Here is a 27920-nt window from a genome sequence, read left to right on the forward strand (position 1 = left end):
TTATGCCAGAGAATTTGCACACTGCATATTCTATGCAACACATACCACACTAATTTACAGACTGCGCGAGCGAGCGCATAGAATAAAGAACGCGCACGCGCGTGTCGCTGCGTGTTTTTTTTTTTATGTGACCTTTTCCATATCTTTTCTAGTTGGTCGGATCTAGCCGGATCTAGGGCGTACCATAGAATGAAGAGTGTACTCTAGCAAAGCCACCTAGAAAAAAATGCAAGGCCTCCGCACGCCGTTGTGACGTCACGCTAGTCGGATGGGCCGGACAGTCGACGCCGTCGGCGTCTCCGCGCCTAGGTTCGTTGCGCTTTGCGCGTCGCGGATACTATGGTATGAGAAAATTAGTGCTGTCCTTAAAGTGACAGCAACCTATAAATTCAGATGCTTCGTTTCCAAAGCAAGACACGTATAGCTGACGCAAAAAATAAGGGGGAGCCGTTGGTTCACCGCAGTCAACACCACCATAGAAAGCAGCATTCTTTCATACCTTCCTTAGATTACTTGATTGGCAACATTTTTGTTTTTTGCGTGTATCGCAACACGACCTGCCTTATTGTGCTTGTGATGTTTGGTCGGGACTAAGACAAGCAAACTGTATGCTGCTTAGTCACTCAACTTTAGACGGAACGAAAGAAAGAGGAAAACTGCATATTGAAGACACAGAATATACTTTATTCACAAATGATAAGAACTGCATTCAGAAACAAACATTTTAAATCTTCCATATACAGTTATCATTCTCACTCTTGCATTGCGTAAAACAGTCCTCGCTAGACACACGAATATCGAGGTTAATTTTATTGTGGAAATTTTATCATTATAGGGTCACGCACAACTAATTCTCAAATAGAATAAGCTTCCGTCTTTGTTGTACCATTTCTTGTGGTTATTTTATTTCCACCCGCCTTATTGGTCTTCATAAAATACTGAGATAATGGTGAAAAGTAAGTAAAAAACGAGAGGCCTACTCTCAGTCCTAAAGGAAAACATGCAATTAATGGATTGCGGTAGCATGGAGAGTTCGAATCATAAACAGGTAGCACAATACACTCAAATAACATTTGAATTGGCCAAAATGCAGGGTTTAAATTTTGATAATGTAGGCAAATAAGTCCTAGCTACGCCACAGGTTTCTTTTTACAAGGGTTCTGTCAACACAAACATACGTAGATGTTCAACAAAACAGAGCTTCATGAATAAAAAATAAATAATGAGAAACATCTCAGGCCTTCAAGGTCTGCAATTTTCGGTCGTTCTTGGTGTTGCGTAATTTGTCGTTTTCTGTGTGGCACAAGTTGTTCAGCAGTGTATTCGCTGCAGCACTTACAACATGCCCCATTACCTCCTGTGCAGGATGACCGAATTCACACACATCGACATCCTCAAAGTCATGAAGGGTAGCGAACACAAGGCCGACAAGAGTATCTTTCTGCCTAGGAAGGCTGAAAAATCGTACGGCATATTCTGGTGTCCTGAGCTTGTCCAATATAATTTCAGTAAAGAGTACAGCATTAACTACAACTGCTCGTGCAAACTTCAGGCCACCCCTTGTCATCTTCGTGATTAATGCATTCTCAGGGTCATCTAGATCGACGTCTTGCATCACAAGGCTTTCACTGCAAGATGCGCATGTCAGCTTTTTTAGAGCTGCATGGGCACAATAGCCGGCAACATAGGTTAGTGCCGGTAGCCTTGACGTTTTTTTCTCAATGTCGGAGTCGGTCACAGTGACTTGAAACTGGCCGTTTCCTGAATGTACACTTGTCTCCAACGTGTTCGCGCTTGGTGGTAGTAGAATGTCCAAATCTGGCAGGTCCAGAACCTTCTGCAAACGCAATTTGTTTTCAGATTCATATATCTGCCTTATAGACACGTGGTAATAGGCGCCAGACAATTGCCGGTACTTTCCAAAGCGATCCTCTAAGCTATCAGTTTGAAATTAGCCCAAAAAAACATACTCGAAATGAAGCTCTTTGAGACAGTATATGGCAAGTTCGTGCAAGGCATGGGGAGTGTGGCTGAAAGCTATGTGCGTTTCACGTGTCAAGCGGCCATTGTCATGTTCGAGGCTTCTCCAGTGATCAAGCCATTGAACTATTCTCTCTTAAGAATTCTAGTTGAGGACATGACGATGAAACTATTGGACCTTGCAATTGATCTCGCAACCGCTGTCCTTTTCTTGGCGTCTTGACGTTAACAATGTTCCACCAAGTCAAAATGGTGTCGACATATTGAGAGGTTTCCTTTGCATGCTGGAACGTTGCAACACTGAGAGCAGCAACAGTAGATGAGTTAAAAATCTTTAAGGCCAGTTTAACGTTCTGCCGTTCCATGTTTGAGGGGTTCAGTGCCTTCAAAGTGAGCGTTGGTGCTAGCTTCAAGAGCTCATGCTTTTCAGCTTCGTGCAGCTGGAACAATACCTTGAAAGATGCTGTATCTTTGGTTCAGCCTCATCACTATTTGGTTCAGGAAAGTACATGCATTTGCCAATGTTTCTTTGATTCAGCCAGTTATTTCTTATACGCTTTAGTATGTGAACTGGGTCCACCACAAAAAACAGGGGTCGTGATGGGTCAGCAGGATGCTGGTAAACAATGCTGACACTTGCCGGCTTAGCGAAGTAGGACATGGCTTTTCTGTTTATGGAGTTATTGTCCGAGATCACTGCGATTATTCTAAAACCAGATGCCTCTAGATCAAGAACAATCATCCGAAGGAAGTCGTGCAGCGCCTTAGCATCGATTTGAGCCACAGGAAGGATGTGTAAAACATCCTTGTTTGAAGAAAGCAGGCTCTGTATCATAAATACGTGGGCAGTTTTTGCTGCAGTCGATGAATTTACCGCAGCACCAGTAACCAACCCAGCCTTGTAATCAAAAAATGATTGAAGGTGAATCTCATCAATCATTAACGTTACAGTGTTTTCATGCTCTTTATATGTGCTTACAACACGCTTTGCATAGGAAAGAAAGCTACATTCTTGCTGCTCCGTTTCAGGGCGTACATCGTACGATGAACACAGTCTTCTGGTCGTATCAGGATGCGGCACCTTAAGCTTCATCGAACTTCTCAGGAATCTATATGCATGAGGTGAAATTGTGAACAAAAGGCTAGCAAAAACCAATAAATCGGGGGTATATTGGCCAGCATCATTCAAAACAAGATCAACTTTACGCTTCAAGAATTTAAGCACTTCCAAATGCCATTCTTGCAACTCGCGTGCAAAATGTTTTCCACTTACTTCCTCTAGCAATGTCGAAACCAATGTCAGTAGATGACGGGCCTTTTCAGAACACTCAGTGCTGATATCCTTACGTGTCTGTTCGATCATGTGTAACACACTTTTCAAATCTCTCAAGTCGCACAGCTTTTCAGGAACTAAAACATCATCACACTTCCTCACACCCGTTTCACCGAAAAATACTTCGACGCGCAGGTCTGTGGACACGATCACCGAAGTACGGACTGCAGGAGCAGATTGAAGTGACAAGTCAAAAAAAAAAAAAAAAAAAAAAAAAACCTTGGAGCCCTTATTCAAAACTGTCCAGAAGTCCGAAGACTGAAAGCTTGGCAAGGCCTTCAGCAAGTCCGCAAAGCTACCAACCAGATTTTTGGCGTCCTCTTCTGCTTGGGTTTGCTGAGAAAGCATTATTGCTTTTTTGCAAATATGTGCCTTCCAAGCGCGCTCTTTTGGCAGCCGGCGCTTCTCGAACGCACACTTGCGGACGCGATAAATAGGCAGGGCAATTGGGAAACAAGCTCGGAACTGCAGTTTTCTTCAGACGGATGTTTTTCATGGCAACTTCGACCACTTTTCCTGTCTTGACGTCCGTGTAAGATGTCGTCTTCAAGTAATCCGATGGCAAGAAATGCTTTTCACAGAGCTGAAATAAAAAAAAAAAAAGAAACAAGCCGTTACAGGTATGAAGCTCGACGAAAATGTTGAATTTACAAGCGCGTCGACAGGTGCAGAGACCCATCTATTGTGCACGCGTGCACGAATGCATTGCGCACTATGCTGACGAAACCTATTCGTCTGGAAACCCAGAATAACAATAGAGAGAAGAAATACTTACCACTGTGTACTTCGTTGGCGAGAAGTCCTTCCGAGGAACTGCTCTCGTCCATGCTTCCCGAGTGGCTCGGTCAGATGGGAACTTGTGCACTCGGACACTTTGTCCTCCGTCATAATTGGACTTGCAGTTTGGTGCGCAACAACAGCCAGGCATCGTTGCGCTTCCGTGTACGACGAACCACGCACAATCGAAGAAAAGCAATCGCGTTTACGGTGCAGCATGCCCCACCAAAGCCACCAAGCAAATGCTCCACGCGTTGCAGCCACGGATAAAATTTGTTTTCAGAACGCGCGCCGCGTTCTAGAAACGCAGCGCTCCCCCATCCACCGCTACCATCCGACTCTCGTGACGTATTGACAGGGGAGAGGAGGTGATGCGGTGGCCTTACATTTTTTTCTAGGTGGCTTTGACTCTAGCCGGATCCTACCGCCCGCTTCAAAGGACAAGGGCGTGCGCAAAGCCTACGTCATCGTCATCGCCATTCTAAAAGTAAAGGTTACATGATGCGGGATGTACTAATTGATAGGAGGCGTTGGATGTACGTGGTCGTGATCATAGAGTTTCCTACGTAGGAAACTCTATGGTCGTGATATGGTTGTGGTCATAGAGATTCATACATTAATGGTTGTGGTTTGGTACGAAGGCATTGGCTTGGAAATGCGAGCGCAAACACGTGCACGTAGCGAGCCGCGCCAATCCAATGCGGAAGACAGAGGAGGAGGGGGAGCGTGGCGCCACCCTAGCTGCCAACTAACATTGCAATGGCCGTATTCCAGCAGTACTCTAGTTAGCGTTACCGTGTTTATTTTGTGCGTGAGTGCTGATGCAAGTATAGCAAATTAGTAGTTGTATGTGAAAGCTAGCAGTCGGCAGTAAGGAAACTGCGGTTCAACGCTCGTCAAGATCGCCGTAGCGGTATGCTCTCAGATATAATTCTCTTCGGGTAAGCGGCGACTGCAGTAATGAAACTACTCACGTTTTTAAGCTAGCAAGATTCTTTCTTTTACGTCTTCTTTTTTCTTTATTTTACAGAACGTTGCTGCTGAACGCCGGTGCCGTTATAAACTTTAAGCTGTAAGTGTCATTCAGGGTTCCTAAGGCAAACGTGACCTTACTTTCCTACAGATAGATCTTCTAGAGTACACGATAGACGAATTTAGATGTAAAGGGGCAATTATTGGCGAGACGAAGACAAAACCCCGTGTCGAAATGTTAGCTACAGTTACGTTTTTCTTTTTCACCCACTGTTGATCAGCGTTGCTGTTGATCGATGGAGAATGCCGAACACTGGTAGGCTGGCAGCAGTACGTGGCACAAACCATGTATCGCCAATCTGTTCTGCGCATGTAGGCAACTGCCCCTTCTTTTATAAATTGTGTTGGTGGCGTTATGTTCGGTACCGTGAACACGGTTTATGCAAGACTGCGTACGTAGGTAACTGCCCCTACGTTTGAAAATTGTGCCGGTAGAGTTATGTTCGGCACAGTAAACGAGATTTGTGCTATACAGCCTTAGAAACGTTGTTAGAGTAATAATGTTTTACAAAACTCGGAAACGGCGAAGTAGTGGAACTTTTGTACCCACTGCAGTAGCCCGGTGGCTATGGCGTTGAACTGCCGAACTCGAGTGGAACTTTTGTATTTTGTACTACGGAAAGAAGTTACGTCGCATCTTTGCTTTTTTTTTTTGAGCATAAAGTTACTTTTTATAAATCTCGAAAGCCCGTTTGTCGTTCGGAACGTTGCTTCTCAAGAGGAAGCTCTAGCTCGGGCCCAACTTCGACGCGGCCTATTCAAATAATGTAAAACGCAAAAACGCTTTTCTGAGATAACGCCTGGAGCGATTTTAATGAAAGTTCTTGCATTTGAGAGAGAGTTAAATTCTAGTGACTGTTGGAAGCGGAATTTCGATTTCGGGCCTGTATTTTGTTTAAAGAATTAATGTAAGCTCGTTTACAAATTGATAGCTCTCCGCCAAGAACAGGTATCGCGGTTCTGTAAAGGGCATCCATTAGATCATTCAAAGCAGACAAACTCGTTGTGTCAATTTATATATTACGTCAAATTATTACGTTATGTAGGAGGGTTCTGCAAAAGCTATATTTACACATTATATTTGTTGAGATTCATGTGTAACCAGTGGCGTAGCTAGGTCGTCTGGAACCCGGGGCCGATAGCTCTTCTGTCAACGCCCCCCCCCCCCCCCCTCGGGTGTTGTCGAGGAAGGCGAGGATATCGACAATTTTCGGGTGTCTTCAGACGTATGCAACACCCACCCGTTGCTACGCCACTGTGTGTAACATGTCTATTTTGTCCGTTTTAGGTTCACCACCATATTAAGTTTTTTGTTTAAATGCAACAAAGTTCACCAAGTTTGGTGCAGTGGTTGGCGAGAAAAACGAATTCTCCTTTTACATGTATTTAGGTATGAGCACCCGAGCTAAACCTTCCTCTTAAGAAATTATCTGTGGCAAATCCTAAGTTCCAGAATGTTTGCTGGTTTATTAGCTATATGTAGCTGCACATCACACATAACGAAAGCATTAGGGATGTCTTCCGTTCCCTGGGTCCAGCGGCTCCGCGGGGGAAGGGGGGTGGGGCGGAGTGGGAGTGTTGGTTGCCAATCCGTCAGACATGTCACCTTTCAAGCATATGGAGAGCTTTTCATCATGGACAGACCACATATGGTGGGACGAATGTACGATTTGCAAAACTAAGTATATACACTTTCGTGCATTTTTTTTCCTGATCAGAAACTTCTTCAGATTTTTTTGATCGAACGCACCGTTACTGACTGAACATTTGCATTCCTATTAGTGTGCAAAGTTGCCTTCTCGGAAGTGCTTGCTGGAAACCCAACTTTGGTTCATTGCCCTTTCTAAGCATTGTTAGCCATGTATCGTGAAGATTGTTATCCTTGAAGTACAAGTGAAATTACACCCTGCTACTTCATGTGCATGGCACATTGTGGCACACAGCACCAGAGCAGCAGGCAAAAAAAAAAGAAAATTGGTCATGGTTTGCAAGCTTTTGGGTGTTAGCGCACATGAACTGGGTGTGAAATGAGGCTGATTGAAGTGCGAAACACAGAAAAAAGTTAGTGACGTTTCACTTCGTGAATGCAGGTGACGCACAATCATATAAGTGCTATACTATAGCACAACCAACACTATCGGCCCTCGGTGCACCTAGACACCTACACTGACCAAATAGCTTAGAAGGGGTAAAGTATAGCATTGGAAAACTATTGTACAGTGTATAGATTTCTGGTGTAAGCAACAGTGAGAGTTTTTCAGCCAGTACAGAGCTGTTTATTAACTGCACTGACGTGAAATGCATACAGAAAGACTATACCATGGAACAAGGTTTTGTCAGCTGCTACATGTCTGAAACTGAATTCCCATGTGCAAATGGATTTCAGAGCATGCCATGCTGCAAGTGAACTTACTACTGTGCAACGCAGTGCTCCATGATCGTATTTTTTACACTAACTGCACATTCTGTAGGGTTTTTCATTGCCAAATATTTCTTGTTGGCAGCATAAGCAGCTACTTCCATTGCAATTTGCAGGCCAACTTCTCGGGATGAAGGATTCATAGAGAAAATGGAGATGACAGCTGGTATGATTCATTTGCACAAGGTATTGATTGGCAGCATGTTGCATCACCATCTCTCCTTTCAGGTAGGAAGATCTGCAATCTCCTTGGCACCATTCGCTACTTCAGGGCTTTGATTGGTCTCTGGAACATCCTAGTGATGTTCCTTATGTTGGTGTGAGTGAGCCCTCAAGAGGACAGTAGACTTGCAAACTTATGACTGGTGCACTTGCTTTTTCAGGTTCTTCAGTTCCTGATGAAACCAAACGCTGCAACAGGAAAATGGAATGTGTTGATGAATAAAAGTCTTTGGACAGCACATTTCACATGTGACAAAGCACAATATTTATTATGATGTGCACATGGCAGTGCATTGCAACAGCTCAGCTGTAGTTGCGCAGGCTGAGTCGTCCAGCCAGCTTGTAGCCATCCGGAAGGAGTGAATCAATCTTGGACTGCACGCCTGCTCTCTCAATGTAACGCTGCCCACAATTAAGTGTCCCCAAGGCAGCCATGTCGTCTGGGCTCAGCTCAAAGTCAAATACCTGCATGATTTGCTGCATTCACAAGCTGCTCCAGCCTCAAAGCAAGAACAGCACTACAGACATTTAAGACAAACACAAAGGAGTGGCACCAGATACGTGGAAAAATAAAGACTAGCACCAGGCAGATACACTTTTGTCAGCAATGCAGAAAATTTAGATAAGTGTTGCAAAGCACATGAATCCTTCACTCTTGTGATTTCCTATGTGAGTAGGTTAATGTTTTCTGCTAGCACAGCACATATGCCAAATTTAAGACAATATGTAAATTTTGTTATCTGAACCATAATTCACCCAGCTCTTCATGGTTTTAACTGCTCAGGCTTTGTTATAGCGTACATTACGCAGATCCCACGCACTGTGGGAATCTATGTAAGCGAAGCTTTCTGTGCTGTTTGCTTTGACAATGATTAGCGGTGATGTTGGCTGCAAATGTTTAATTTCGTCAACGTTTAGTGCAACACGAGAGTGGTGAGTTGACGTTAAACGCTACCTTACGTACACCACTGCTGGTTTCTCTGTGTAGCGCACAGAACACAGAGGGGAAGGTGTTTGCTTGAAGCGTTGTTGTACACCATATTTGATAACCTTTGAGAGGGTGGAGCATTGTCATTGCCTCACATGGCACATCATACCATGGCAGAAGTATTAAACTTTAATTGAATTATGGGGCTGTATGTGCCAAAACTAATCGGATTATGAGGCACTACGTAGTGGCCGACTGCGGATTAATTTTGACACTGTGGTTTTCTTTAAAGCGTCTCTAAATGGAAGTTCCTTATATTGCCAGACTGCTGTAGGAAATGCCTCCATTTTCTTTTATGTTTCTTGCAATATCTTATTTGCTTTCATTTGTCACAGCACTGATTTGCCCATAACCACTAAGTCTCCAAAGGCACGAGCAAAGCAAACGCTTGGGCGTTGGAAAAAGATTCACAGCGTCTCTTATGTTATCCCCAAAACAACTTGAAGGTGAAAGCCCAAGTGCAAATGCATTAAAGATAGGCACATGATGTACACCCCCCCCCCCCTTAATTTGTTTAGTCTCCTTCGCTTAGTCATCCTACTTTGCTTACTCATCCTTTTAATTCGCATTCTTAATACGAAGAAAACATTCTGCTGAAATGCACTTTTTTTGAAAATATGCTATCATGACCACGTAGTTCTACGTCAAACCTTCGCTCTCTTTGCGCGCTCGGAAGTTGTTTTTTCTTTGTTTCTCAGGCAATATGCTATCATGGCCATCTAGTGCTACATCACACCTTGGCTCTTTTTGCATGCGCAGAAGATTTTTTATTTGTTTCTCAGGCTGTCATTAAAAAGTTGGTAGTTCGGCACTTCACTGTCTTTTTTTCTGTCCCCTTGTCACGAAACGTATTTCGCGCCACAATCCCTGTGAATTTTCAGGTGGAGGTCCATTTTCAGGTCTCTAGCATCACAGCAAGCAAGGTATAGCTACCTACTTGGCACCCTGCCCTATGACCTCGCCGTCAAAGTGTGTGACATCCTAACTGCACCACCATGCCGGACTCCATACGATATGCTGAAGAAGGCCATCCTTGAGCGCATGGCTATTCCCGAACGGAAGCGGCTGTAAGTGCTGCTATCGTCAACCGAGCTTGGTGATTGCCGTCCAGGTCAACTCGGACAAATGCAAGCACTTCTCAGCACTTGGGTTTCATGTTTCGACAACAGTCTACTAAAGGAACTGTTTATTTAGCGCCTGCCACCCAAGGTTCAGATGGTTTTGGCATCACTATCGGAGCTGAACCTGTCTGCGCTGGCCACCCTCGCCAACAAGGTATGCGAAATAGTGTCTTCCCAGCTATCCATAGCTGCTGCAAGTTCCGAGTGGCACACTTCTTCCACCCTTGCAGTAGCTTTGCTGACCAACCGATTTCCCCCCCCCCCCCCCCACTTCAAAACCTACCTCATCAAAGCAAGATGAATCGCCGAGATTCGAACAGACATTCAACGTCTTGCAGATGTGGCAAGCAACCTCACAACACGGGACGACGACACCTCAGTGATATACTTCGGAGACAACGTTTTGGGCGATGACTATATCATTCACCAAGACCTTCCCACCGTCCTTCTACAGCTTCTCTTCACAGTCATGGCCACGTTGCTGGTATCAGCAGCACTTTGGACAGTTAACGCGGCATTTTACACCACCATGTGGTCCCCTCCCCGTCGCACGCCTCGACACCATTCATATGGACATTGTTGGACCTTTGCCACCATTCGGTGGTTATAAGTACAGGCTTAGGTGTATTGATCGGTGCACCCAGTGGCCTGAAGCGGCTCCCATACCATGCATCACGGCGGGGACAGTTGCCCAAGCTTTCCAGTCTATATGGATCAGCTGTTTTGGTGTGCTGTCCAGCATCTTCCTAACATCATGTGGGCTGTGTGGACACTTGTACAAATGCATGTCACCCAGCATCCAACGGCATTGTCAAGAGGCTGCAGCACCAGTAGAAAGCCGCGCTTACTGCTCAGCCTCGTGTTGACGATTGGATTTCAGACCTACCCATCGTACTGCTTGGCCTTCGATCTAACCTCCAACCAGAACTCTCCTACTCAGTAGCCGAGATGGTTTACGGCTGCACCCTACACTTGGTGGGTGATCTCGTCACCGCCTATCCCATGCTGCCTATTGCTGCTAAACGAGGGTCTTTCTTTCGGTGTCTACGGCCTTTCATGCAAACATTGCGTCCTTCATCGACTTCTGCTCACACCAGTCCACGCAATGTTTTCCTGTCCTCAAGCTTGCAAACATCCTCTTGTTTTCATCCATATTGACTGGCCTTGTCATCCTCTTCAAACTCAATATGACGGCCCCTTCCCAGTGGTCACGTGTTCAGAACACCAGTTTACTATACTGCAGAATATGTGTGAGGACACGGTTGCTCTTGAGAGGATCAAACCTGCCACCATCACTTGCTGCTGAAAGGAGAGGGGCACCTGCGGCGTATCTTTCACAGCGCCCTGGTCAACCACATGAGCTGGTGTGCAGATTGGCAAGAACGAGGAGTAAGAGGAATGAATGACAGGTGGATCTGAAGTTGGGTCTCTCGAGTTTTTAACTATGCTTAGTAGCCCAGAAGTGCTTGAATGGCAACAATACATTTCGTCTCAGCGGCTAGGTATGGGGTTGGGAACCATGAGGCCAACGAATTTTCCCAGAAATTATAAATTCGTTGCACTCAGACTCCTTCCATTGAGAGACCGCACTTAGAGGGTGTCTGTGGAGAAGAGCTAAAATCCCCATTGCGATTGGCAGTACGAATGAAATGAAATAAAATAAATAAAATGCCCAGCAGTCAGGCAAGACAGCAAGTTAGGATTTTTGCAATGGTCTATAAAATGCGCAATCTGTTTTTCATTAACAGCAAAAGGATTGGCATTTCCTTCAATCATTACTTGACACAGAAAAAGAAAGGCAAAGAGCAAAAAGAGACCTGTTGCAGCCCAGGTTTGTTTTAAGCATTGTTTTCTCACCAGATCATCTAGTGAGTGGTTCGGCCATGACTACGTAGGGAAGAGGGTGCATAGTATTTTGCAAGTTGCCTGCTACTCAATGGCGCTTCCTGCATTGTGCACATGATATGTTGTTCTGCACATAAAATACAGGAATGAACGTTTGAGCTATAGTTCGTTAGTATCGCACGATGCAAGTCTCACTCACTTTCGGTGACCTGCTATCCAACTTGCTTGAAGATGTATGGAGGGAACTTGCGATCGTGGTATTGTAATCTTCGTCACGTGACTCGTATCATTATTTGATCACACTCGGGAAGGTATGAGGCAGACAGTCTGATGCAGGACTGCTTTCTGTGTTCAAAGCCTATGTAAAAATTATGGCATCCGTAGTTTGCCGTAAAATAAGGGTTAGCAGCTCTGATTTGAAAATGATCCATCTCCTGACACCCAGCTGTTGTGAAGACTGCGGAGACATTTTGTTAGGATTCAGGGTGTCTACAAACCGGGAAAACCTGGAATTCTCAGGGAAAAACTCAGGGAATTTGTGCATCTAACAGGGAAAATTAGCTGTAATTTTATTGAAAGGGTCGAAAGTCGCCGTAATGCTGGCTCGAGTAACAGACAGGAATCGTAACGAATCGTTTTTGACGCCCCGTCGTCGGCTGGAGGAGTTGCCAGTGTAGAGTCAACGGCCGACTTTCCGGATTCCCGATAATTTGGACGGCTTCGCGGCACCACCACGTACCCATAGAGTCAATTTATCAGAACGTCTGAAATTTCGGACGCAAGAACTCCTTGCCGTCCGATTTTCCGGACGTTCTGCATGACCGCAGGTCCGAAACGGCAATAATCAAAGCCACCACCGCTGCCATTTTAATTACCTCGCCGCCTCGAACCGGCGCTATCGCACGCAGATCCGCTGGCAGCCGTAGCCAACACTGCGGCAACGCTACGCCTAGCTGTTTCGAAGTTCGCCATTAAGCTTCTTGCCGTTCGATGCCGTGTTTCTTCATTTCTCCGCTGTCAGCAATAATTTTGGCTTCGAAGCTCGGAAAGCACCGCGCGTTCCATAATGCTGGTTCCAGAAAGTTAGTTTCGCCTCAGTACAGTGGTGTGACGCGGTGAAGCATTCGCAAAAGTATTGCTGTGAAGCTTAACAAGCGTAGGAAGGGGCAATTGTCACGGGACACAGTATGTATTCCTTAATTTTACACGCGTGCGCCCGCCCTCTCCTGTCATAGTAGGAGCACCGCTATGCCTAATAAGTGTACTGACAGGCATTCCGAGCTTTTCCAGACGTGCCTGTGTCGATTTGAGCCCTTAAGAACAGTAAAAGACATGCATTTATTTTGTCGGACTGCCTGATTTTTCGGAAGTTTTCGCGGCCCCTAGGGGGTCCGAAAAATTGGACGTTGACTGTAAACTGACCATGAGTATGCTTCAAATGGTCCGTAGTGCGAACGCGCGACAAAAGGAGCATGAGAAGAGAAAGGATAGATGCATTGTGGAATGAACGGGGAATGAAGTATGCGAGCGCTTCTTTGAAGGACCCTGAGCTCAAAAAACACTCTTGGCTGACGCCGAGATGCAGATGTCCCTCATACAAACCAAAATAAATTCTTTAAAGCTGTGAAACAACACTGAGGCGTCATGTGCTGGCTGAGAGTATGTCAGGACAGTTGAGGTTGACTTACGAGCTGTTGAGAGAGAGACTGAATTGTGACAAAATTCGGGCCTCATACCACTGAGCTTGCCATCAGTTGGTATAAATAGCTCATATTCGAAAATATTTGCTTCTCTATGCAGCTCCTTTTTATTTGTATTTGAGAATGTCTGACTCGATTTGCAATGTCTTTCGAAGGCACTTTATTTGCTGAGCATTTTACTAACCCCTACCTTCTATTCCTTTTTTGAATAACATAAACACTACTTGAAGGGTTAACCGAGCGGCTCGATTTTTATTAGTCATATCATAAGAAGCCAACAAACACTGACACCAAGGACAACATAGGGGAAATTACTTGTGCTTAATAAATGAAATAAAGAAAAGATAAATTAATGGAAATTAAAATGGATGAAAAAACAACTTGCCGCAGGTGGTAACCGAACCCACAGCCTTCGCATTTCGCGTGCGATGCTCTACCAATTGAGCTACCGCAGCGCTGTTTTCCCATCCACTTTCTTGGGTATTCATGTGCCCTAGTAGAACCCTGGGAGTGTTAGCCAGCGTCACCACTCACAGACCTTGGCGGCGGACGTGGAACGTCCTTTTTGCCGCAGGCGTCACGAGAACGTGATCGTTTTGGGTGAAGGCAACTGGTCAATAAACCCACATATGCTACCTGAAGGCATCAATGTTGCCGGATTCGAGACCCTCGTTATGTAATAAACGAGAAGAAGGAGAGTTAACCGAGGGGCTCAATTTTTATTAGTCATATCATAAGAAGCCAACAAACACTGACACCAAGGACAACATAGGGGAAATTACTTGTGCTTAATAAATGAAGTAAAGAAACGATAAATTAATGGAAATTAAAGTGGATGAAAAACAACTTGCCGCAGGTGGGAACCGAACCCACAACCTTCGCATTTCGCGAAGGTTGTGGGTTCGGTTGTTTTTTTGTTGTTTTTTCATCCATTTAATTTCCATTAATTTATCGTTTCTTTATTTCATTTATGAAGCACAAGTAATTTTCGCTATGTTGTCCTTAATGTCAGTGTTTGTTGGCTTCTTATGATATAAACACTACTTAGTATTCAAATTGGATTAAGTCGGTTCTTTTAAAAAAATTTTTTTCATATGCTTATTAAAGAGTGACAGCATCTGGTGATATGGTTCCCGCCCGTCTTGACATAAAACATAGTTCTGCATCACTCAGGGAATTTCGCAAAGGCACTCAGGGAAAACCTGGAAAACTCAGGGAATTTGGAAATGTCAACTTGGTAGACACCCTGGGATTGGCTTTCAGCAGCACGTGTTACAAAGGGGTAGGTGAACTGCAGTTAGGCTACTGGCTATGGCAGTCTGGTGTCAAGGGATCGGGCAGTGGCAAGATGCTCTGCCTAAGTCCCGAACTTTTTGCCACCTACATTCTTGGCGCCATTTATGCATGCCGTCCCCACAACCCCCACCCCGGTGGGGGTTGGCGCAACCAAGAGTGGCGCCAGTCAGAAGACGATTTGACGTATGGAGGCGGAATCGGTCTCGAGAGCCACCTTGTTTATGCATCGTTGCCTCTCTTATATAAATTATAAATACATCTTTATGTGTGACTTCTGCAACGTAACAAATTGGTGAAGGTGTGGGATACCCAAGAGAAACAATAACAGAGCTCCGCAGTGGTCATCACCTCAAGCTGTGACATCCTCTTGTGACAACAGGCTAGGAGTGCAGTGACCATCATCATCACAGGACCCGACGTGGATAGTGTGGGCAAGAACTTGAAGCCATGGCTCCTGCAGCCCTTCTTTCTCGCCCCAGTGAGCTGAACAACTTGGCTACAGCACCATTTGTGCAGGCAATAGTCCGCAAGGAACTCTCTAATCTTGGGAGTTCATTCTGCATGTGCCGTTGCTGCTTCACAGCTGTCTCTGGCTGCAGGTCCATAGACTGGTCTGCGGTATCCTTCACACTACCAAAATCCAGCCGAGCGGAGAACTGCAGACGATCGGCCAATCTGTTTTGCCGGCCGGCGCATTAGTCGCATTGCTCGCCACTGTAACAACTTTACTATCTCCTCCCCCGTGCGACCGCCATTCACCAGTTATCACCCAGAACAGAGCGAGCGTTGTTACCAGCCTCCAATGGCACAAGAACAGCCAAACAATGCCGCTCATGTTACTTGGAGGAACAGTCCCTCGTCGTTGTTCCAATGTCACCAGTCCCGTTCCGTACCAGCTCGTCCACCATGGTCTCTATCGTGGCAGGCTCGTTGCCCACCGTCCCTGCAGCAGCCCCGATGCCAGTCTCCGGAAAACTAAGCGGTACAGCTCCCGGAGGTGACGCTGCATTGACGACTCGACTGCAAAACTCTCCGATCACTTTGCCGACAAAACAAACTAGATGGACGTCTTGGTTGATGGCGTCAGTGTCGCAGCACTCATTGACACTGGCACACAGGTTTCAGTGATGAGTGCCCAATTGCACCAAGGCCTGAACAAAATTCTCACACCCGCTGCACCACGCACCCTCTGCGTCGCCGACAGAGCAATGCCTACCGTGCTTGGTATGTGCACTGCTCACACTGGCATCACGGGGCACCTAGCAGCTGTTTGCTGTTTTGGAACAATGCCCTTATGACGTTATACTGGGCTTAGACTTTTTATCGTCCCGTTCAGCCCTGTTTGAGTGCGCGTCTAGTGTCATTCAGCTTGGAACTGCCCCACGGCTGCTGTAGTCGACCAGTCACACAACTACAGTTATGCTCTCCCGAAGAAATCCGCCTGTCGCCTCAATGTAAGTTACTCTACTGCCGTTACCATCTGCTCCTGATGGCATCTGTGTACTATGTGCCACCGCTGACATACTGCTTGAAAGAAATTTGGCCGTTCCCCATGCCATGCTTGGTGTTACAGGCAATCAAACTTCACTCCCTTTCCTTAATTTTAACTGTTCGACTCAAATTGTTGCCGGACGCATATAATTAGGCAACATCTCACCCGTGAATGATTGTGAGATATCAGCTCTTGAGGCCGAAATTCCGTCGCCCTCTACAGGAACCTCCGATTCACCGACTCTCACAGACTAACTTAGGAAGATAATTGCACCTGACCTTCTAGCACAAGCTGCTGGCCTCCGCCGTCTCTTGGAAACCTACTGCACCATATTTTACCTTAACGGCCGCCCTTTAGGCCAAACATCAGTGGTCACCCATCACATTTACACCGATGACGCCAAGCCGATATGTCGCTGGCTGTACGGTGTTTCGCATGCTGAACGACAAGAGATACAATGAGAAGTCGAAGATGTTCACTAAAGGTGTTATCGAGCCATCAGGCAGTACGCGGGCATCCCCTGTTGTCCTTGTCAAGAAGAAGGATGGCAGCGTTTTTGTGGGGATTACAGACACCTCAACAAAATCACGCTCGAGGATGTCGAGCCCTTGCCACATATTGTTGGTGCCTTGGACTGCTTGCACGGAGCCAAGTACTTTTCATCGATAGACCTCCGATCAGACTATTGGTAAATCTCGGTAGATAACCTGGACTGTGAGAAAGCTGCCTTCGTAACAAATGACTGCCTCTATCAATTCAAGATTATGCCATTCTGCCTTTGCAATGCCCCGGATACCTTCGAAAGAATGATGGAGTCCTTACTTCACGGCTATTTTCCAACGCGCCGGCCTACAAATGAACTGATTCAAGTGACACTTTAGACATCAAATTACCATTCTTGGCCATCTTGTCAGTGCCCCTGACATTCAACCCGACCTTGACAGGATTCACGCTGTCCAGAACTTTCCTGTTCAGTATTCCATCACATACGTAAGAAGCTTTGTTAGACTATGCTCGCATTTCTGTCGTTTTATCCAGAATTTCGCCGAAATCACTCTCCCCACTCACCCATTTAGTTAAGGACGTTGCTTTCACATGGAGCTTGCTCAAAACAAAGCCTTCTCCACACTCGTACGCTTGCTCACGGCTCCTCCATCGCTGGCTCATTATGATCCACCAGCCGCCACTGAATTTCTCACAGATGCCAGTGGCCATGGAATTGGGGCTGTACTTGTTCAATTGCAGTGTAACACAAACCGCGTAATTGCATACACCAGCTGCCTCCTGTCACCCGCCGACAGGAATTTTTCAATTACCAAACAGGAGTAGCTGGCATTAGTTTGGGCAGTTGCCAAATTCCAGCCCGACTTGTACAGCCGCACATTTTCCGTGGTTACCGATCACGACGCCTTGTGCTGGCTCTCCCCACTTAAAGGGACACTAAAGCAAAACAATAAATCAGTTTAGACTAATGAAGCATTGTTTGAGAACCCTGCAGGCAGTCATTTCAAAAAGATAGTTTGATTATTAGATGAGAAAATGAAGGTCCAAGAATCAGTCTTTGAATTTCGCACTGAAACTCCAGCGCCGGTACATCAGCGTGACGTCAGGGATTCCAAAGTATGTTTTCGCACTTGGGCCACCTTGGCTGAATAAAGGTTCCTGAAACTTGCCATGTTTAATATTTGGTTCCTTTAGAACACAATGTAGTCAATTTGTACCGCTATATATAATTAGTAGGCCAGAAGATGCCATCAAAATCCAAGATGTCACAGCCCCCAAGTGCGGGAACTTAAGTAGGCGTCGCCACCCGTATTTCGTTCTTGCGCTTTTTCTGGCTTACCAAACGTCTTAGCGTTGCAAGAGTGCTGTTTTTGGTGTTGTAGAACGGTAATTTACTGATAAATCATTTTTCCCTTTAGCGTCCATTTAAAGACCGCACTGGACAATTGGGTAGATGGGCTCCAGGGCTCTAAGAATATTATTTTCAGTTTTATACAAATCAGGCCGTTTGCACAAGGACGCCAACTGCCTCTGCCATCATCCTGTCAACTGCCCTGAATTTCCTGTAGACTGTCCTGGCCATTTTTGATGTGCACAACATCCACGCTGAACGACGTGATGACTGCTTATGTGTTCTCATCGATCGTCTCAATTCTCGACATTCTGCGTCCACGCTACACATGTTCGTGCTCCGCGATGACATTCTCTACCATCGCAGCTTACGCGCTGAAGGACAAGAATTTTTACTTGTACCACACCATCTCCGGGCATCAGTTCTTGAGGAGTTCCATGACACCCCTACTGCAGGCCACCTCAGCCTTTGGCGTACTTACGACCGCATACGGCAGCACTTCTAATGGCCAGGCCTGTACGGCTGTGTGCACTGGCCGCTCGAGGCACTTTGCATGTATTAAGCAAAAGAAAGATGTATCGGGAATTTTTCCTCTTGCTTAGAATTTGCTTATTGACACTTTCCATCTAATCATACTATTTGAGGAGTTAATCTTGAAGTGACGGCAAACAACATTATTTTGGTTCTGTCCAGATACAAGGCATTTGCATATTCTTTAATCTTGGTGCATGATAGGACACCCTGTATACCACAACAGTTGATCCTCTGTAGGCATCACCCATCATGGCTTAATGTTTCAGTAAAATCCTTGATTAAAAAAAGGTTTACCAGAGCTAAAAACTGTGCTACTGGTCATCTCACCTTCATGCCGTTTAGTTATTCAAGAATGCAGCTAAACACCAAGCATACTTTTTATCATAGCTAGTTCAAAATTCAAAGAAATCTTGGAGTGTTATCGGCATCACAAAAAAGAAAGAGGTTTCACTTGTTCATGCTAACAGGTAGCTGTTCCTTGTGCTGAATGCTATATTGTTATGAATGATGAGATTTCGGGGCTTTCGAGCAGCTGAATTCACTTGGCCCCTGTGCACCAGCACAAATGCATGTATGGACCCTATTGCAAATGATTCTTTTGGCGTGCTTAAGTTAATGCAAACATTAAAATTGTAACCATTGTCATGTGCTGATGTTATTGATTCTAAATTTATAAGAAACATGAAAATTCAATATTCTATAATTGTATCAAGCATCTTTTCACAGTATCATTGCACCCCTTGCCTGATGACTATAATGTACATAGGTATGGTTGGGTTGTGCCAGTGTTTAAATCCGGTGATGCCAGTTCGCCACTAAGACGATATCCTTGACTAGCATACCATGCAAAATGCTCGAGCATAATATTTTATCTAGTGAACTTTCTGGAAAACAATTCAATCCTTAGCCATTTTCAGCAAGGATTTCACAAGAAATTTTCATGCGGGGCAATTTATTGCGTTTACAAATGATATTCTTGCTGCATTCGATAGAAGGCTCGCCAGTGGCTGCATCTTTCCGAACTTCCACAAAGCTTCCCACTTAGTTGCCTATCACCTTCTCTGTTTCAAGCTTTGTAAACTTAACCTCGACCCACACATTCTTGCTTGGATCGAACATTTCTTATTAACAGACTGCAGTTTCTCGGTGTAAACGAGTGCGATTCTCCATTAAGTACCGCCATCTGAAGAGTTCTGCAAGGTTCCGTTTTCTGTGGTTTGTTGTTTCTCATTTACATCAACAAAATTGAAGTCGCAACTTGCACAGAAGGATTTGTTATCCAATAGCAAAAGCACAGAGGTTAGCCAAAAGCGTACCTGAGCGTTTTCGCGCACCCGGTCCCGCTGCGTTGACTTGGGGATGGCCACGACGCCTTTCTGCAGCGACCATCGCACCAGCACCTGGGCGGATGAGCGTCGGTGGTGCTGGGCCACACGGCACACTACGGGGTCGGCCAGCAGGCGGCCCTTGGCCAGTGGTGAGTAGCCCTGCAGTAGCAGTAGCGCCTCAGCGTAAAGGGCTGACACCCGAACACCCACTGCCTGCCTGGAAGAGGATGCCCTGGCTCGCGCAGAAGCGCAGCAGTTCCTCAGGCGCATGGTGTGGATGGAACTCGAGCTGGTTCACGTGCGGCACCAGGCTGCACACGTCTAGAAGGCGCTCAAGGTCGTCTCGTTCGTAGTTGCTGACGCCCACGGCGCGGCACAGACCCTCATCATAAAGGAGCTCTAGCTGGCGCCACGTGTCGTCCAGCGTGCGTTGTCGGTCCACGCACTCAGTCGGGCACTCGGGCCAATGCATCAGGTACAGGTCTAGGTAGTCAACCGCGAGCCGTTCCAACGATCCCCGGAACGCATTCCGTGGCCCGTCGCCCCCAGCGCCCTGGTAGTCGCGCGGCCACAGTTTCGTGGCGAGGAAGAGCTCTTCGCGTGGCACGCCGCTCTCCGCGATAGCCTCACCTAGATACTGCTCGCAGCCGTAGCGCTTGGCCGTGTCCACGAGCCGGTATCCACAGTGGCGCAAAGCATATACCACAGTTGAGTGGCAGTACCCGCCACTGTGCGATGTACCTGCGGAGATAACGAAGGCAACGTGCCGACAGGTGTTGCAAAGGTCGTGGGGCGCGTTTCTCGTCGGGACGATAAAAATTACTCACGCCCAGCCGCCAACTTCTGACGCTAAGTTCAGCACTACCTACCAGCTTCAAGTTTGTACTCACCCAAGCCAAGGATGGGCATGCGGATGCCATTGCGGAGAGAAACGCCCTCGTCGATAGAACTGCACTCAAGAGGCGCACTCATTGGAAACTGAAATTTAGCGCACCGGCATGGGCTAGGTTCAGTCCTTGATTGCCTTGGTTCAGCTGCATAGCTCATGTTCAGTGATTGACTCTAGTCATGGCTACAGCCACAGAATTAACATAATACTTTGACAAGGGAAGCTGTACCTTTCACAGTGCGTCGTCAATAATGATAAGTTATCCTAATCCCTTTTTGACTCGGGGCAGGCGTTTGCCGACGCCACAGATTAAGACGTAGAAAGTAATTGGAAAGCAAGAACACAAAACACAGTTTCGTCACAGTCAATCTTTGGACCGTCCGCTAAGTCAGGTTCACTGACGAGGCGTTCATTTGAGGCATCGCCCGACGTTTGTGCGCAGGCGCGAAAGGGAAAACGTGGGGGGATCTCGAAACTTATGTCTGCTTAACCATTGGCTTAACGCACATCAGTGAGGTCTAAAACGTTTAATCAAGTAGTAAATCACATACCCTAATAACAGAAATAAACACAATTGTCTGATTATTTTGTAAGAAATGACATGGTAACTATGTTTTTCGGTTATATATGTTCATTTATCAAATATTTATCCGCGTTGAGCGCCCCTAGTTGTAGAAATACGAATTAAAGTATACAGTCAAATAAGCTAGTTCCATATAGGTGTTCTTGCTAGTTCTTCATTCTCATAGGGTTTCTCACTATAATAATGTAGTGAGAAACTACATTTGGTAGGCGCCGGGCGTTTGTCGGGCATGATGATCGCGCGACTGGCGTCACGCCTAGGTGAGTACGACGTATGGCTGGCCAGACGCTGATTCCTTGCGAAATATGCACTGTAATGAGGTATATATTGCAGGCACGTACTGGAAGAGCCTGTTGCAAGACTACGGCGCTGCCGTGAAGGACATTGTGAAGGATTCAAGGAGCCGGCCAGGCAAGGCAGCTCTCATGCTGGCAGGTTCGCTTCTGTAGAATCCAGCTTTTGTTAAGCTTTGACGGTTTTAGCTGCCGACCTCGACGCATCTGGAGTCGGCTTCTTCGCTAAACATTTCGCGCAATATTTCGAGTTGATCGCATTGTGCTACAGTTCAATGACACACTGACGGCCAAGGGTTCAGCAAGACTACATCCTTTCGGGCTTTGATCCTGCTATTATAGCAGGGTGGTGGGTTGTTGGAGTCCCGGCGAGCCCCAACCCATGGACCAGCCCGGGTTTCTGCTTTGATGCCCTGCAGGGACCGCCAACAATAAGAAAAAAATGCAAGCTCTTGTAATTACAAAAGGCGGCTGATAATGTAAAGATTAAGTCAAATATGTTTACGTGAATTGAATGCGAAAGTACTCTATTCGGTTACGTCCATGATACGTGACATACAGTCACGTGCCCTTCGTAACTCTACCTTGCCGTAATTTGTACCAACCTTAATCCACTGGCTAATTGGCAAAGTTCTGACTGGTGTTAATTGCAGAAGTCGCGGGGCGCGGTAGTGCTGAACTTAGCGTCACAAGTTGGCGGCCTGACGTATATTTATTCACTCGTTTCTTACTAATTGTAGCAACGTGTCATTATGTCGCGTTATTGGCGGCGCCACCAGGACACGCAAGCTAGAACCCGGACGCGTGCCAGGGGTGTATAAGATCGGCTTCCCGCTACCGCGGACAGCCAATTTATTGTGCGAACACCCCTGGCACGCTTACGGGCCGCCCTACTTCCAGCTTTTAACCCTTCGCTACCCCTTGGGTGCCTTGGAAACCCTGCACCGCCTCCTTTATTGTAATTTCAGGTGCTCTCCTGAGGCGTCGGTTTCTCGGTCACATGTTCCCTCCTCTGTGCTTGTAAAAAATCCAATCTATCGTCGCGACGAAAAAAGCGGCCCGCGACTTGTACAACACCAGTCAGAACCTTGCAAGCTAATTAGCTTTCCTCTGGCTTAGGTCATCTTACTCCAACATTATTTGCCCATAATTACTACTCATGAACATTGTTATGCATTCACTGTGTTTATGGCTACCAACAGCATGCAAGGCACTGATGACGGCCCCTTGAACAAGGCCGGCTTTTCTGCCTTGTGGGTCGTATAATGCTTTCGTATTAATAACGCTCACCTACCAACTTGCGATGCTAAGTTCAGTGCTAACGGGCAAAACTTTGCCATATGTTGCCATCTAGCGCACTGTTTACAACAGTAAGCTAGCTGAAGGAGTGGAGCTACAAGTTCGATACATATAGTTGCCAGCAGGATACATTGGTAAAATATTGTAATGTGTAAAATACCTTTCATTTGAAGTGCTGTGTTGTAGTATACAAGTTTTTTGACAAAATATTTGCATCCATGCGCAAGGCCAGCACTTCACTGACACGGAGTACTAGTAGTACGACGATTATTATTACAGTGACGAAAATACTATTTTCATTCCTGCATCCACATTTGTCAAAAAACTGAGGAGCCATTCCACCCTGCGAAGGTGGTTGACCAGTGAAATTGCTATGATGAAAAGTTTGTTGATTGTTGATATCAACAACTAGAGTTTCGTTGATATGTAAATATACATACCGCCTACTGTCATCGCTCTTCCAAACGTAAGCAGTCGTCGTTATCAAATCACAATTAACCACATGCTCGACAGCTTGATCTGAAGTTGTGATCGAGAAAGTATCTCTGGAACCTTGCGTATGCGCCATTGAATCCCAGCCCCGTGCCCTGGTGGAGTTGCTGACAATTGGCTGCGTTCTCGGCAGCGGCGGCGGCTCTTGCTTGTTGCTTACTCACGGGCACGCTTTGCTACTAGGGCTGCCAGGTTGGCACGATGACGATGGTCCGCCTCTCGACGTCGCTCATCGTAGAGACTTTGCTTTTCAGATGTATGAATTGCAGATGGCCTTTCCATAGTGAACGGTGGAGTGAAGTGGTACCAATATCCCCCTTGGTCACCTTATCAGGAACATACTACATCACTCACTACGTCGTACATACAGAGCTACCGCGAAGGGCTTTTACAGCACTGCTTAGACGTAGGTGGCTGTTGAACAGCCTCAACGCGAGCGACGATATGCGTTGACCGAGGCGCAGTCCAAAGGAGTGCACGAAACAAAACACATTTGTTATTTGTGATTCAGCATACTTACTAGTTAATTATCTGAATAAAACTTGGAAGGACTAAAGTTTTATTCTAGCAGACAAACATGGGGCTGTTCGTTTCCCTCCCGTAGAAGCTCATGTATTGACAAAAAAATGGGAATTCCACAATTTTTACAAGTTCGCTGTGAATTACGTAATTGTGACAACTGAATGAAACCTGGCATAATGTTGGAGTTGTCTTAGTGGTTAATTGACATATTTCTTTGGGATAGTTTCAATAAAACAAGTTACAGCTTTTTTTCTTTTTTTGTAACCATACTCCCATGTAGATGCCGATGTGTTGACAGTAGATGGCAATTCTGTAACATTTAGAACTTCACTCTAAACTATATGATTATGAGTCCTAACAGCCAATTTCAGTATGATTTTTTTTCCCAGGTAACCTACAGAGCATTTGTGAGAAAGTTGGCGTTGGCACAAGATGTTTTCTGTTTGCCGCCACAATTCTTCCAGAGGGTGGCCGTAGGCAGCTTTCCTCGGCATACAAGAAAGGTCAAGTTGTGCGGCGCTGTATTTAACTACAATCTGCAAGGGAGCTGTGAAGTATGCAGGTCGATTCCGTGCTGTGCTCGCACGATGTACTAATAATATGTTGCAACAGAACTGCTTGTTGGCCTAGTTTGTGCTTGCTAAAAAGACATATTTTTTGCCGCAATTTACACGAACTAAATCTAATGAAAGATGGCATGGCACATTTTGCCTGCCCACTGTAAGGCCTGCATGTGCAAACCACGTTTTTCTGAGATTAAGATTTTTGGCAGAAGTAGATTTCAAACAGCACGTGAGCTAATGGAAGCTTACTATATAAAAAAGAAAGGTACAAATTGCATTAGCGATACATCTGCCATGCTCTACAAATCGGAAACTAGATTGTTTGACCACTGGGTAACGTAGATTTGTGAACAGCCAGCGCAATGTATGTATGTGTATATATATTCATGGGTCACAGCCCACTTAAACCAGTGTAGTCTTTATGTGTCTTCCTTTTGTGTGTGTTAAATTGCGGCAAAAAACATGTCTTTTAGATGTACTAATGTGGCACCAACAATACCATAGCTTCTCAAAAAACTATCTAGGAGTCTATGATGGCAGTAACGAGAACAAGTATACAAAGTGTAGCCAAATTGGAGACCTGCGGGGGAGGGGGCAGCCTGGGCCTGGATTTATCTGCCAGGTTCTTACCAGAAGTGCATTACCTTGATGGCATTTTCGAACCTGCCACCCACAATCTCTTCTCAACTGAACATCCCCACCTGATGTCAGAGCCACTGATCTACAAAATGCATGTTCGCTGCCTGCTACCTCAGTCTCAGGCCATGCTGTGAATGGGGCCCACGCGTCGCCCATGCAGTGCCTCTTGCGATCCCCCAATTAGCTAGGCAGTCGTGCCACATGTCGCTCCATTTGCAATGTGCAATAGGATACATACAGTTTGTCTGCCCGAGCTACACCACTCAGTGTCCTCTTCCTAATATGAATTGTGTGCCTATATAATGGTAATACAAAATATTGAGACATGAAATGAAAAGTCATATAGAGCTGTGCTCAAATTTCGTGTTGAGGAGTATCATAATCGTCGGTGACTTTTCTTTAGTTTTTGCAGTTCCCTGTGTGATGTCGGCCACATCAGAGGTGTCACTAATCACCAAAAAGCCCAATTTGTTCACAGAATTAAAATTCTTTAGCTTCACCCTCCTTGGCACAAATGCTTTTGTGAGTATCCAACAAAGTAGAGAAAAGTGATACCTGTCGACTGAGGTCATCGCTAGATTTCAGAAACACTTGTCAACATTTCTGCATACCAAAATTCTGTAAAAGTACACAAAAAATCGAGATAGATCTCAAACAGTCTGAGCAAATCGCCTAGGAGCATTGCTGAAGCAGTTTCTAGCTCGCTGGGGTTAAGGAAAAGCTTTCAATCTATGCCAATTTGTGAATATGGGGCAAGTCTGGGTGAGGAGCAGGTGTCATGTAGGAAAAGTGGAGTTAAGGAGCACTAAGGAGAAAGACAAAACCAGTTTAGAGTGATAAGTGCTCTCTTAACACTTCATTTTCGTTAATTATACACTAAGAGGTTCATTATTAGATGAGAAAATAAAGTTCTACCTTTGATGTTTCAAATTTTGTGTTGAACCTCTAGTGCGGGTGCTTTAAATGCATCTTTTTCTTTTCTCTCTCTCTCTCTGTTTGTGTTGTGTCACAGTAGAAGTTTCCGAAACTTCAAAGTTCTTTCCTTGGCTCCTTTAGGTAACAATTTAAAAACTTAACTAGGCCATGCAGGCATTGTCAAAATGCAATAGGTAATGACAAGCTCGTGCGGGAACTTTGAGGTGGCATCACCACCTGTATAGATTTTTTGCATCTTTTCTGGCTTGCGAAGCCTACAATAAAAGTAAGAGTGGCCTTGTTGGTATTATAGAACCATAATTTACCAATACAGCTGAAATTCTTTGGAGTTTCTCTTAATATGTCTTCCGGTTTTTGTGGCTTTACTACCTATTGGATAACCACTGGAATAAAATATTTTACATGTTTTTAGGTATCGAGTGAGTGAATGACGAAAGGATGATTGTGCCCTATGCAGGTAGTGGGGCACTGTGCGTACTGGTGGCCACCAAGCCAGACCCAGATTCATTCCTTGATGCACTGGGCTCCAGTGCAAATGACCTGCTGCTGCTGAGTGACAGGACGCGCAACCCAGAATCTGAGGCACATGTGCGGCACCTGGAGGCATGTTGCTGCCATGGTGCTTTGCGTTCCTGGGACTTGCTGCTGGCAACAGTTGTGTGGGAAAGTGATCATGGTGAGGGATGCGACTTGTATGCAGCACGCTGCACGTACCTGCAACCACGGCCATTGTTTGAACGGCATCGACTGGTTGATGTTGGCCTCCTTGGAACATGGCTCAATCTGAGGCGCAAGATGCAAGACTGTGACATCAACCACACACAGTGGCAATAAGACTGTTGCCAAGAGCAGACTGTCATGCAGATGTGCATCCACACACTGTCAGATAACCATATTATGACAAAACAGTCGTGGGAATAAAACCTGAGGCTTAATTGAGTGCACTGATTATGAATAAATCAATGGTTAACAAATGAGAGATCATATTCATTCTGAATATGCACAACCTGTAGGAAAACCTGGAGTAACTTTGCAATGTTGCTAATACATTTGCCATGTTACCTTGTCGATTGAATAAGCAAATATGACATGAGCTACATCATAGTAGGTCCTTTTAGTTAGTACCATATAATGATGCACCGAGCTGATATATGCAGATTGTCGTGGCAATAATTTTTGTGATGATGAGACAAAACATGCTAAATGGTGCTGAGCAGCTGTAAAAATCTTGTACATCCCATCCACGTTCAACGGTACTGCTGGACACCAAGGCGGAGGTCACTGGTTTATGCTTGGTAAGGACATGGAAGAAGCGTCCCTCGAGAAAATGTCGAAAGTGTTCCACAGCCAAGTAGATGGCGAACAGCTCTCGGCCAAACATGCTGTAGCGGTGCTCAGGGAGCACCAGATTCTTGGAAAAGAAGGCGATAGGCTGCCAAGCACCAGCAACAAACTGCTGCAAGACTGCACCGACAGCGGTGTCCGGTGCATCAGCCATGACAGATCCTAGGGCATCACATTTAGGGTGGACAAGGAGCATTGCACCAGCAATGGTTTCTTTGGTGCCTCTAAACGTGTGCTCAGCGGTGTTGTGCCAGGCCACGGGAATATTCGGTGTCTTGAGACCTGAGAGAAGGTCGTGTAGAGGCTGCAATATATTGGCGCAGCAAGGAATGAAGCGACGGTAATAGTTGGGGAGGCCAAGAAATTCAGGCAGTTGCCTGGTGGTGGATGGCTGAGAAAAGTCACAGATGGCTGTGATGCGGGTCAGGAGTGGACGAA

General features: G+C 45.8%; 3 protein-coding genes and 1 long non-coding RNA gene across 9 annotated transcripts; 2 read left to right on the forward strand and 2 right to left on the reverse strand.

The window, feature by feature from the left end:
- Positions 1-663: 663 nt before the first annotated feature.
- Positions 664-4642, reverse strand: LOC142559712 (uncharacterized). Its single transcript, XR_012823210.1, has 2 exons — positions 4089-4642; positions 664-3896 (listed from the first exon to the last, which is right to left on the reverse strand). It is a non-coding gene; the product is annotated as an uncharacterized LOC142559712 (long non-coding RNA).
- A 160-nt stretch (positions 4643-4802) lies between these two features.
- LOC142559711 (protein SMIM7 homolog) lies at positions 4803-8059 on the forward strand. Of its 2 annotated transcripts, XM_075671279.1 has the most exons (5): positions 4827-5031; positions 5121-5162; positions 7658-7707; positions 7770-7860; positions 7925-8004. In XM_075671279.1, exons 1-5 carry the CDS (start codon positions 5006-5008, stop codon positions 7938-7940), a joined length of 225 nt encoding a protein of 74 aa, XP_075527394.1. In that variant the 5' UTR covers positions 4827-5005; the 3' UTR covers positions 7941-8004. The 2 variants fall into 2 exon arrangements, with proteins under 2 accessions (XP_075527393.1, XP_075527394.1); XM_075671278.1 differs by lacking the exon at positions 7770-7860 and having other exon boundaries at positions 4803-5031; positions 7658-7769; positions 7925-8059.
- Positions 8005-21249, reverse strand: LOC142559706 (putative oxidoreductase ZK1290.5). 2 transcript variants are annotated; one of them, XM_075671267.1, is made up of 5 exons: positions 21041-21249; positions 20813-20900; positions 20140-20663; positions 19911-20081; positions 8005-8228 (listed from the first exon to the last, which is right to left on the reverse strand). In XM_075671267.1, the coding sequence occupies exons 2-5, from the start codon at positions 20892-20894 to the stop codon at positions 8067-8069; spliced, it is 939 nt and encodes a 312-aa protein (XP_075527382.1). In that variant the 5' UTR covers positions 20895-20900; positions 21041-21249; the 3' UTR covers positions 8005-8066. The 2 variants fall into 2 exon arrangements, with proteins under 2 accessions (XP_075527382.1, XP_075527381.1); XM_075671266.1 differs by having other exon boundaries at positions 20813-21249.
- Positions 21250-21496: 247 nt separating this feature from the next.
- LOC142559709 (mitochondrial import inner membrane translocase subunit Tim29) lies at positions 21497-27079 on the forward strand. Of its 4 annotated transcripts, none has more exons than XM_075671269.1 (4): positions 21497-21654; positions 21728-21805; positions 24390-24503; positions 26596-27079. In XM_075671269.1, exons 1-4 carry the CDS (start codon positions 21624-21626, stop codon positions 26970-26972), a joined length of 600 nt encoding a protein of 199 aa, XP_075527384.1. In that variant the 5' UTR covers positions 21497-21623; the 3' UTR covers positions 26973-27079. The 4 variants fall into 4 exon arrangements, with proteins under 4 accessions (XP_075527384.1, XP_075527383.1, XP_075527385.1 ...); XM_075671268.1 differs by having other exon boundaries at positions 21498-21654; positions 21728-21829; XM_075671270.1 differs by lacking the exon at positions 24390-24503 and having other exon boundaries at positions 21498-21654; positions 21728-21829.
- Positions 27080-27920: the final 841 nt, after the last annotated feature.

This window comes from Dermacentor variabilis, chromosome 10 (assembly GCF_050947875.1).
Source record: "Dermacentor variabilis isolate Ectoservices chromosome 10, ASM5094787v1, whole genome shotgun sequence".
NCBI classification, from domain to species: Eukaryota; Metazoa; Arthropoda; class Arachnida; order Ixodida; family Ixodidae; genus Dermacentor; species Dermacentor variabilis.

Bases quoted from the DNA above. Each gene is read 5' to 3' on its own strand.
- LOC142559711 (XM_075671278.1), top strand. From the start codon at position 5,006: ATGCTCTCAGATATAATTCTCTTCGG. The intron at 5,163-7,657 runs GTAAGTGTCATT...TGCAATTTGCAG, and splicing joins GCCGTTATAAACTTTAAGCT to GCCAACTTCTCGGGATGAAG. The intron at 7,770-7,924 runs GTAGGAAGATCT...TTGCTTTTTCAG, and splicing joins ATCACCATCTCTCCTTTCAG to GTTCTTCAGTTCCTGATGAA.
- LOC142559706 (XM_075671266.1), bottom strand. From the start codon at position 20,969: ATGAGCTATGCAGCTGAACCAAGGCAATCAAGGACTGAACCTAGCCCA. The intron at 20,082-20,139 runs GCAGGCAGTGGG...CTGCTACTGCAG, and splicing joins GCCAGGGCATCCTCTTCCAG to GGCTACTCACCACTGGCCAA. The intron at 8,229-19,910 runs GTACGCTTTTGG...CAAATCATGCAG, and splicing joins GGGTGCGCGAAAACGCTCAG to GTATTTGACTTTGAGCTGAG.
- LOC142559709 (XM_075671268.1), top strand. From the start codon at position 21,624: ATGATGATCGCGCGACTGGCGTCACGCCTAG. The intron at 21,655-21,727 runs GTGAGTACGACG...TATATATTGCAG, and splicing joins GCGACTGGCGTCACGCCTAG to GCACGTACTGGAAGAGCCTG. The intron at 21,830-24,389 runs GTTCGCTTCTGT...TTTTTTTCCCAG, and splicing joins GGCAGCTCTCATGCTGGCAG to GTAACCTACAGAGCATTTGT.